Source organism: Lepus europaeus, chromosome 9 (genome assembly GCF_033115175.1).
Source record: "Lepus europaeus isolate LE1 chromosome 9, mLepTim1.pri, whole genome shotgun sequence".
NCBI classification, from domain to species: domain Eukaryota; kingdom Metazoa; phylum Chordata; class Mammalia; order Lagomorpha; family Leporidae; genus Lepus; species Lepus europaeus.
In genome coordinates, this window is record NC_084835.1 from 37442360 (window position 1) to 37454176 (window position 11817).

The window sequence follows — 11817 nt, forward strand, 5'->3', positions numbered from 1 at the left end:
ACAGAAAGCAGTGATTTCAGAGTCAGTCTGGCTTCACTATTTATAACTAGTCTTCCAATTTCTATTTCAAACCTAACACTTGAGTTTCTTTATTCTGATGCTTAATAATATTGAAACAACTATAGATAATTGCTTTTTTACTTGTTTTGTTTATACCTCTAGCTCATTTCAGAAAACAGTGAAGATGACATACAAGGATATGTAAAACCCAAGATGGATTAATTAACAATGAAGCATAAAAACAATTCTAATTTTTAAAAAATGAAGAGGGAAGGCCAAGGGAAAAGAAGGATTGGGCATATATAGCAAAGTAAGAAATAAGGTTAAACTGCCAATGCCAAACTCTTTACCTAGAATAGAGTTCATCTTTGTATAAAGTTAAGTGAAAAACAGGACTGGGAACAGGAGAGCAAAGAGGAAGAGGGGGTAGGAGTGTGGGTGGGAGAGTGGGTAGAAGGGGAAGAATCACTATGTTTCTAAATTTGTATTTATGAAAAGCATGCAAATAAATTAATTAATAAAAATGCCAATGTCATAAAAACTAGGATTTAGTCACGAACTGGTCCTCAATGGTACAGAGCCAACACGATGTAACCAGTGAGTTACATAATCCATGACCACCACTAGATGAAAAGAGACCAATCATTCAGACAATTCAGCTTCTTCTGCAAGTAGAGCCTCCAGAGCACTCGCCAGGAAGGTCAAACCTAACCAACACAGGGCACAACAGCAGCGTGACAGCTAAAAGCTCTCTGCCTATAGATCATGAGAGTCTAATGCCAAGTACTTCAATGATATCATGAGGACAGGGTAACCTGGACAAGTCCCGGTCATCATGCTCTTGAGCGAGAAACAAACACACTCCATGCTTTCTACTTGAGGCACTGATTTAAAATAAAGGAGCAGCCCATTTCTATCGATGCATCAGACTTCATGGTTTCTTTCCACACCATCGTGAAGCAGCACACAACATGTGTCCAGTAGCTGAATGTAAATACAGGTGATCTGGAAAATTGTCCTAGTCTGTGAGAACATACTCTGCTTACCCCTTAGAAAGTGACTTCCACTAGCCACCTCTTGGAATCAACAGGAAGCTATGGAATTAGCCCCCTCTGTAAGTACACAGATGCTGGGTCTCTGAAATGGTCATTGCTTTACATACAGAAATATCAAATGATGTGGGCCAAGAAACTTGTTTCTCCTGCACACACAACAGGTGGCTTTGATGCCAAACACATCAGACTTCAACTCTGGCTCCACCACTTTCTATGTGTTACCTTATTTAGCTGAGCCTCAGTTTCTCTATCTTTAGAATGAATGTTATATATAACTACATAAAAGGATTATAATAAGGAAAATTTTACAAAAATCTTCTCATCCATGGTAAGCACTTAGAACACATAGCTATTATTGTCTCCCACTTTTTAAACACAGCTCCAGGCATTGCAATAAATAACATGTAGGTTTGCTGAATTAAAAAGTGAATAAATGAGTAAGTAGTGACATCCAGAAGTGTTTACAACTGGTAAGTCTCTCTAAATATTTGAGATCATGACAGCATTTTAGTTAAGTGGTTGGACTCAGTATTGGATCCCAATACATTCCCTGCCTATATTTCATGTTCTAGACATGTTGTTCAACTGTTTTCTGAGTTTGTAATCTACAAATAGGGTGATGGTAAAAACTCCCTGACAGGATGCTATGAGAAAATTAGATTATGGTTATCATGTCCTTAGCATTACTCCTGGGACATAATAAGCATTGAATAAATACTACAATTATTTATATACAAGTATCATAAACCTTCTGTTCTTTGTTTTTCATCATGTTTCCTCTATTCCAATGTTACAGAATATTCTGAGTTTCCAAAAGGCCAAATAAGTACATAAACTTAACCATCTGATTTTAGAACTCATGTTTCCCTTTGCTGTTTGTTCTTTCTGTTTCTGTAGGACTTCATCGTCACCGTAGTCTTTTCCTTCCTGTGGTTGGTGGGTTCATCTGCTTGGGCGAAAGGACTATCTGATGTCAAAGTTGCAACAGACCCCAAGGAAGTCTTGTTACTGATGTCAGCTTGCAAACAGCCATCCAACAAATGCATGGCTGTCCACAGCCCTGTCATGTCCAGCCTGAACACTTCCGTGGTGAGTAGGCTTGCACGTGTGCTTTCCTTCCCAAATATCTGTGTGTCAAAGGAGTAAGACTAGTATCTCGGAAATTTCTGCCTCCAAAACTAGACCACTTAAAGAGGTGATCTTTCACCTCAGGTGCAATGTGATGCTTTGGCTTTTAAATTTTTGATTGTGAGAAGCTGTAGACTTGAATGCCACCAATTGCAGAGTTCTTAATGAGTACACAGCAGGTATTAGCAGCTGCTGTTTAGATAACAGTCAAGTCAAAATTTCCAGCCAGAAGCAAATATAAAATCTGAGCTTTAATCCTGAAACCTGTCAGAGAAGTTGAAAGGACTGTGTGATGGCAATAGAAGTCTATTCCTGGGAAGAAACATGAAACCACATGTAGATCACACCTTACTGATTAAAGAAAAAACACAGACCTAGTAGGCTACAAAAAGAAATACAGTACATGGTATTAAAAAGTACTTCTAATGGTTATGGTAATGTATTTTTGTCTTCTCTGTGCTCCCAGTTTAATTACTTGATGATTTTAGAAGATCGGCATTATAGTAGTTGAACAAAGTCAAATATTATTATCAAGTATTTAGCTCTAACAGGAAGAGAGACAAGCTGACACCAGGGACACTAAATTGGATTCTTAACTTATAAGTGTTAAAACTTGTGTTATTCCAAAAAGAGAAGCTCTCTCTCACAAAGACATAAGCTGTAGTGGCCGGGAAAAGCAGCAGTCATCAACAGATACAAGGCTCAACCATGTTTGTTGAAGCAGCAGCATTCTTAAGTAAACCCTAAAAAAGAATTATCTTTTCTTCAAGGTTAGCCTGTGTTTGCACAGCTTTCTCAAATTCAATCTGGGAAGACAGTTAAGAAAGGGGAAAAGGTTTCTACTCTGGTCCTGATGACTTGACTGAATCCTGCCTTGGTGAGATGGTAACCATGGAAATAAACTATATACTAGGGTCTCGATAATTTTATTAACTATTGGCCATATATGTATATGAATAGTTCAAGGTATGCATTAACAAATATAGTTATTATTCTGTCATTTGTTTCTGGACAGTGTTTAATAGAAGCTGTTGTCATTCTGATCTCAAAGCATAAAGGGATGAAGATCAAATTACTTGATGTATCTCTTAGTCCAATCATCTCCTAATAAATAATTAGACCCTGTATGTTCCCTTCAATTCCACTTCTGATATCTCTAATAAACTTTAGATTAAAATAGGAATTATGGCCGGCGCCGCGGCTCACTAGGCTAATCCTCCGCCTTGCGGCGCCGGCACACCGGGTTCTAGTCCCGGTCGGGGCACCGATCCTGTCCCGGTTGCCCCTCTTCCAGGCAAGCTCTCTGCTGAGGCCAGGGAGTGCAGTGGAGGATGGCCCAAGTCCTGCACCCCATGGGAGGCCAGGAGAAGCACCTGGCTCCTGCCATCGGATCGGCGCGGTGCGCCGGCCGCAGCGCGCCTACCACGGCGGCCATTGGAGGGTGAACCAACGGTAAAAGGAAGAGCTTTCTCTCTCTCTCTCTCTCACTGTCCACTCTGCCTGTCAAAAATAAAATAAAATAGGAATTATTAGTGAAAAAACAACATGATGTGCTTGTAAAACCAAAAAGAGAGTCATATTAAAATCAAATCATATGTTGTGTGTGAAAGGACAGATCCGGTGGCTTGTAGGGATGTATCTATGTCCCTGAGGAGCCTTTTAGTTCCTTGTGACAGGAAACTCCTTTCCAGCTGGTCAAAGTAAAACAATCCGGTATTGGTGAAATCTGTTCTTTGCACCCTTCTAGTACCAATATCTGTATGCCCTGTATTTGGATTGCAAGTCACAGAAACTGACTCTGACCTCGTCAGGGTGAAAAGTTCTTTGGGAAGCTATCAGGGAGCTCATCAACTTGATGTAACCTGAAGAAACAGGCTCTAAAAAAATCAGAATCTAGAGCAGATCCAGGGTTCTAGGTGTGAGGTAGCATACAGCTCTTCAAGTCATCCCTATTGGGAAGCAAGTTTTACCTAACCTGGTATTACTCTGCTCTAGAGGCAGAGATCTGGGAGAGAGCTCAAGACATTGGATTGCAACTTGGCTCTGCAAAGGAGATCAGGGGAAAGCTTATTAATCAGCCAAAACACAACTTTTTCTTTTTCGTGACAACTTGTTTGGTTTCAACTCATTAAGCCAGCTTATGCAAACAGAAATAATTGGAAAGAAATGTTTGAAATGTGTCTTCCCAGGGCAGAACCCAGGGCCAGGAACTGGACATCCATCAAAAAATTGGACTGTTCTCACCCTCCATCCTTCTTTACTGTTTCTGCTTATCTGTCTCTTCATTTGTTAAAATATTCCCTTTTCAGATACAATTTTATCTCTTTTTCTGTAAATACAGAAGATAGCTTCTCTACAGTTTATAATATTATAAGTTTTTAAAGAAACATGTTGTAATTAACTAAAATAGCTAAGGTCCAATTCCAAATTTCTTGAAGACAGAAACTCATTGACCCACCTTAGGCCAAGTGTCTACCTTGGTCTTATCAGTTATGGCTGAAAAGCTTGAGGAATCATGTAGTCAAAGCATTCATCCAAAGAACCCACCTTTTTGGGCAAAGTTTTGGAGAAGGAGCCAGACACATCCACAATAGATGTTCTCTACAAGTAAATGGGCCTGGAAGTATTGATCTCATTTTCTACCACTGGTAACAAATGTACTTTCTTCAAAGTACTTTGGCTTCTGAGAGCTCACAATAAAATAAAATGTAGGTGAGCTAGCCAGTTTCTGCAAACATGGGCAGCTGAATTTCAGGGACTTAAGAGTTCCTGAGTAGTTACAGCCATGCTTGAGCCACAGGCAAACTCGCCTAATGCTCTTGCTGCTCAAATAAGGGCACAGTTTCCTCCTTACCTGGACCAAGGTTTGTCTTCGCTACTCAAATCTATGATTGGCTGTCCTTAAACAAATTAATTAAGCTCTCTAAACTTTAGTTTAATCCCCCTGTAAAATGAGGGTAATTATAGAACAGACCTCAAGACTGTTGAAAGGATTCAGTGAAATAAGCCGTGAAAACCCCTTGTCATGGTGCCCACCACAGGACCAAAGCTCATTATGTATCAACTGGAACCTGCGAGTGAAATGTACTCATTTTCTGAAATGTCATACAGTGTTAGATCCCAGAGCGGCGTGGGGAGGAGAGGATGCTCTAAGCCTCTCAATCTTTGTCTTGATGGTTCACTGACATAACTATTTTTGCATATAATTTATTTGGCTGCTTCTCTGGCTTCACAACAGGCCATCTAGACACATCTCTTTGGCTAATGTAGATTTCAGCTACCCATTCCTTCTCCTGGTATGTATGGTTTCTTTCCATCTTTCTTTCTATTGTCCTCACATCTGAGTTCAATCAAAATCCTTACCTTGACTTTCTTTGCAACAAAATGGCACGGAAAGTCAAGGGCCCATGTGCCCTTAAAATATTGCAGCCAAGAGCGCTCTGATTGATATCTCTATGCTGACCATGGAGTAAGAAATCATTGTTCCTTAGATGTGCCCACTGAAATGCTTTATTTGTGTTTCTATTTTTCAGTTGCATTTACCCAATGTCTAGGTTCCTCTTGAGGCTATCATTTTTAAAATCAAGTATCATAAGGGAAAATGAGGAGCTCAAAAGATAATAATCTGGCAAAATTATAGTCCAGATAGAGTCATCCCCTCCTATGTGAAAAGACTCCTTGCTAATTTTCCCAGTTATATCTTGATAAATACTGATAAAGGCACAATTTATTTAGCATCTCCCCTTTAATGGAAAATATCCTAGTTACTACACAAATGGTTCAAAGGTTCTGTATCTAAGTTACATTTTGGTCTGTGATTAGCTTGTTAGTTTTGGTCAAACAACTGTTAAATTTTATGTTTTCCATCACTCTCTGCAAGCAGCCTATGGAATGGCACAAAATAGGCCAAAATAGGCTCTCAGTTAATATTAAAGGAAAGAGGAAGGGAATAGAAAAGAAGGAAGAGAAGAAGGACAGGAAGTCTAGATAAACCAGTATTCAGATAAACCAGTATTCCGTTAGGTCAGCAAGGCATAGTGACTCTGTTCTGGCCATTGTCATCTCTTGACAATCTGCCCTATCACGGCTCCACTTCAGTTAACACTGCAGCAAAAATAGTCAATGAAATGCAACTCACAAACATTTTTTAGAAATGGATTTAGAGGATCAGTTCACATTCAATATGTTTTTCCTTTGTCTAGCACTGTTTAGCTACTTTACACATGATCTCTTGAATTGTCCCGCTATCCCCTAAGCAATTACTGTCTTCTTTTTATAAACAGAGAAACAAAACTGAAGTATCGAGATTAAATCCTTTGTACAGGGTCATAGAGAAAGAGTACAGTGCCTCAGCCACTGTAATTCCAAAGCCCATGGAAATTATTCCAAAACTCAAAGACACCTAGTATGCTATAATCCACCTACTGCTAAAATATCGATATACTTTGGTAGATGGCCCCTGATCAAAGTCCCACATCTTGACTGCACAAGAAGCACTCCCCACTCCCAAAACAGCACTCTCCAGACCACCCCACCATCCAAAAACTAAGGGATTAATTTTGACTCAGCAAGGAACTTCCCAACACCTGCTATGGAACTATGAGGACTGTCCAAGTCTATTTTGAATGCTCTGTGTCATGCTGGAGAGGTATTAAATATTCTTTGTTATCACGCTGTTATCTGTCTCCAGTAGGGGGCTGTTCAGTTAGAATGGATATTATTTTAAAAAATAAGAAAAATAGGCCGGCGCCGCAGCTCGCTGGGCTAATCCTCCACCTGCAGTGCCAGCACTCCGGGTTCTAGTCCCAGTTGGGGCGCCAGTTCTAGACCCGGTTGCTCCTCTTCCAGTCCAGCTCTGTGCTGTGGCTCGGGAAGGCAGTGGAGGATGGCCCAAGTCCTTGGGCCCTGCACCCACATGGGAGACCAGGAGGAAGCACCTGGCTCCTGGCTTCAGATCGGCACAACACGCCAGCCATAGCTACCATTTGGAGGGTGAACCAATGGAAGGAAGACCTTGCTCTCTCTCTCTCTCTCTCTCTCTCTCTCACTGTCTAACTCTGCCTGTCAAAAAGAAAAAAAAAAAAAAGGAAAAATAACAAATGCTGGTGAGGATGCAGATAAAGGTAAATTCTTACTCATCTATGGTGACAATGTGTATTAGTATAGTCATTATGCAGAATGGTATGGAGATTTCCAAAACTGCTATATGATCCATCGATCTCACTACTGGGTATATATCTGTAGGAAAGAAAAATCAGGATGTTGAAGAGATATTTGCACACCCTCATTCATTGTCACACTATTCACAATAGCTGAAATATGAACTCAACCTCAGTGTACATGCAGAGATAAATGGATAGAGAAATGTGATATATATATATAGATAGATAGATATAGATGTGTACATACACACAGTGGATTATTTGTTCATGAAAAGAATAAAATTCGGTAGTTTTTTAATTTTTAGATTTTTTAACATAGTGCTTATACATTCTTAAGAGGTACCGTGCAATATTTCAACACTTGTATACAGCATAAACTGATCAAATCCAGTAATTCACATTTCCATTTCTCCTTTTCTTTAGGTTTGGAGCTTCCCAGCTCCTCTCTTCCATTGCCATATACAGTGTATCATATATTATCACAGACTATAAGCACTCCACTCTGCTGTTGGACACTAAAATCTATTTTACCTGTGTTTTGGGGCCTGACAGCCAACGTTCCTCCATCCTCCCTCCCTCCACCCTTCCCAGCCTCTAGTAATCCTCTTTCCAAGTTTAGGTTGACTTTTTAAACTTGACATATGAGAGAGATTATGTGATATTTATCTTTCTGTGTCTGAAATTCTGTCATTTGCAGCAACAGAGATGGAACTGGAGGACGTTATGTTAAGGGAAATAGGCCAGGCACACCCCAAAAAAATAAATAGGACATGTTCTTATTCATAGAGAGAGGCTTAGCAAGTTGGTATCATAGAAGTATAAAGTAGAATAGTCATTACACAGACTGGTAAGGGAATGAGTAAAGGGGCATAGAGAGAGGTTGGCAGTTGGGTAAAAAATATGGTTAGATAGGAGGAAAAAATTCTAATGTTCTATAGCCCATTAGGGGACTTAGTTAACAATGACTTATTAAAGGTGTGAAAACTAAAAAAAGAACTTAGAATGTTCCCAACACAAAGAGATGATAAATGTTTCAGATGATGGATGTGCTTGATCAGTGCACATTTTTTACATGTATCAAAATAACACTCTGTGCGTCCTAAACATGTATGTACAATTATTATGTGTCAATTAAAAGTAATGGCAATAAATTGAGGGCTGTTAAAACAGATGACAGCCTGTGGCTAATTCCCAAGCCAACCCTCAGCCTTGATCAAAGCTACAGGACAAGCCACGTCATGAGGGCCTCTGTTTGGACCATTTGCATGGCCAACAATTCTTCTTCCAGCAAACTCAAGGCCCTGGGAAAGCTCTGTCCTCTCAATCACTGATACCGTCTGCAGAGTAAGAGGAATTTCGATGGGCAAATCCCACGCCTTTCCTTGAAAAAAAAACGTTTTATACCTCTTGGGATCTACACTCCTCCCATAGTCAGTTTCACAGTTCACTTTTTAAAGTGAGAAGTCAACAACAGGAGTCACTGTGCACTTACTCCTCATGTAGGATCTCTGTCCTTAATGTGTTGTACAATGTGAATTAATGCTATAACTAGTACTCAAACAGTACTTTACACTTTGTGTTGCTGTGTGGGTGCAAACTGTTGAAATCTTTACTTAATATATACTAAATTGATCTTCTGTATATAAAGAGAATTGAAAATGAATCGATGTGAATGGAATGGGAGAGGGAGCGGGAGATGGGAGGGTTGCTGGTGGGAGGGAAGTTATGGGGGGAGAAAGCCACTGTAATTCATAAGCTGTACTTTGGATATTTATATTTGTCAAATAAAAGTTAAAAAAAATAAAGTGAGAGGCGAGAAAGTACAACTTTCAGAGACTCGAGTTCCATGTACAAGGGCAGTTTTAAAAATCCATGGAAAATTGGATTAAAAGAGTTGATTTTGGTGCAAAAAAAATTCCTCTGAAATCTATGCCTTTTTTTTTTTTTTGACAGGCAGAATTAGACAGTGAGAGAGAGAGAGAGAGAGAGAGAGAGAGAGAGAGAGAGAAAGGTCTTCCTTCCGTTGGTTCACCCCCCAAATGGCTGCTACGGCGGGCGTGCTGTGCCGATCCGAAGCCAGGAGCCAGGTGCTTCTCCTGGTCTCCCATGCGGGTGCAGGGGCCCAAGCACTTGGGCCATCCTCCACTGCCTTCCCAGCCCACAGCAGAGCGCTGGACTGGAAGAAGAGCAACCGGGACAGAACCGGCGCCCCGACCAGGACTAGAACCCGGAGTACCGGCACCACAGGCGGAGGATTAGCCTAGTGAGCCGCGGCACCAGCCATGCCTAAATTTTTTATAATATGCATTTCCATGAACATTTTTAAAGGCCCAGGAGTGTTATCATGTATGTGCTTATCTGTATACTACTTGAACGAATCTTAATGTTTTTATTTAAATTAACTTACTTTATTCATGTAATTACAATAGACAGAAGTCTACTAGCCATAAAGATAAGTTAACATTATAAATAAATGTATCACATTAAAATGAAAATATTTAGCCCTGTACTACCTGAAAATATTCTTACACACTCTGAGCGATGTCTTACTTGGGAAGGTAAGCATGGCTTTGGTAAGAACCCCAACTGTGGAGTCAAAAGAGTTTGAATTCCAGATCTACCAATTCTTGTGACCTGGAACCAGATTATTTTCCTTGTTGCACCTCAGTTTCCATACCTTTACTATGGGTATAATAATAGCACCTTCCTCTAATCCTGACTCTTAAACTCAGTGAATTGATATATAACGTCTTCCATGGAGTGTCTGACCAGCTACATGCATTCAATCAAAGCCATATGTTGTGAATGAGAGAGTGGTTCCAAATGAAACATTTGAACTGGACTCAACACTAAAGTGATAAGTGGCCTTCAGATGATGGAGGATTTTTCTGGAATGGAGATTCTTTCCCTTGGGTCACTGTCTAGTCAGTCAACTCATTTGCTTTGATTCTCTTTCAGGTCTTTGGATTCTTGAACTTCATCCTCTGGGCTGGAAACATATGGTTTGTTTTCAAGGAGACTGGCTGGCATTCCTCTGGACAGCGGTATCTTTCTGACCCCATGGAGAAACACTCCAGCAGCTACAGTCAGGGTGGTTACAACCAAGATAGCTATGGGTCAAGTGGTGGGTATAGCCAGCAGGCCAGGTTGGAGCCATCCTCAGAGGAGTTTGGCCAGCAGCCTAGTGGTCCTACTTCCTTTACTAATCAGATTTAAAAGAGCAACATTTGTATTCTTCTGGAGATAGCCTCACCACTTTCCATTTTAGTGGCAGAAGAATTTTTTATGAGTTTCGATCAATTATTAATGCAGAGAATGTTGAATGTAAATCAGAGATCTGTGGTCCTCATTAAAGCGGAAAGGCCTGGGTCGTGATAAATGGTACTTAGAGGTGAGACTACATAAGGAAATATATTATTAATCGTAGACAGCTAATTGGAGAGAATACCTTGTTATATACACAGATACTTTTATGTCATTTTGTATGTGTGTAGAGATAGTAAGAGCATTTTGTAGCTTCAAGTCTCTAGTATGTAATATGCATAAAGTAAATTAAATAGCACTGAGTTTTCCTATGCATTTTGATGCAAAAGATGTTTTAAGGATTCCTAAAAGACAATTTGGTGTATCACAACATGCATGCATTACTTTTTAGTTTTAGACCTTGTAGGATTGTGCATCTCTAAATATTTGTTTCAGACAATTACTCTGCGTTTTTTACTTGATCAGTGCTTAAATGATTTAATGCATGAATAAGCGTTTTCTCACACAATGAACATTTCAACTGTATTTATTAAAATTTTCCAGTCTGCACCCTGAATTTGTTAAATGAATGTTTAAAGTAAACAGATTCACTACTTTATATACTTTACAAGTTGTCTCTCTGGCTTTACCAAGTTTCTGAATGCATTGTAACTAAGGTTTGAGGGATATTGTCCCATTAGTAGATATACAGTGAAAATATATATATATATAGTAATTGCCCAGTATCTATCCTATTTACTTAACTAAATATTTACATTCTTTTAACTTTCTATGGTGTTTTGTGACTTTTATTCTGTGGACCATAAAATTTAAGACCCAGTAATTGTTTGTGTTTATGTAGAATAATGGAGATGCAGATACAGATACTGTGGTCAAGACATTGCTATGAGGAAGCATCAACCTATAAAAGTTATTCTGTAAAACCTACACTACCAGCTAAGTGTTTAAATCCTATTTATTTCTAAAGCTAACATGTTTCTAAATCTAATTATTGGAAATTCTCAAGTCACAGCTCAGCTTACTAATTCTGATTGGAATGTAGCCTATAAATTAGAAGTGGCTTCCTTGTGCCACTCCGTATCCCTAAGAGGATTCTCATAGAATATTCCCAAGAATGTATTCATTATCAAGAAAATGCCAATCTTCAGCTCTTTGTTTTAACTCAATTGAAACACAAAGGCCCAATAGGAGGGAAAACAGAGCATCTG

At 39.5% G+C, this 11817-nt stretch overlaps 1 protein-coding gene across 1 annotated transcript in view; it reads left to right on the forward strand.

Annotated features, from left to right (window-relative positions):
- Positions 1-10561, forward strand: part of SYNPR (synaptoporin) — a 370735-nt gene extending 360174 nt beyond the window's left edge. The window contains exons 5-6 of the mRNA XM_062200193.1: positions 1953-2144; positions 10304-10561. Coding sequence (XP_062056177.1) covers positions 1953-2144; positions 10304-10561 — 450 coding nt within the window. The remainder of the gene's footprint in view (positions 1-1952; positions 2145-10303) is intronic.
- The last annotated feature ends 1256 nt before the right edge of the window (positions 10562-11817 follow it).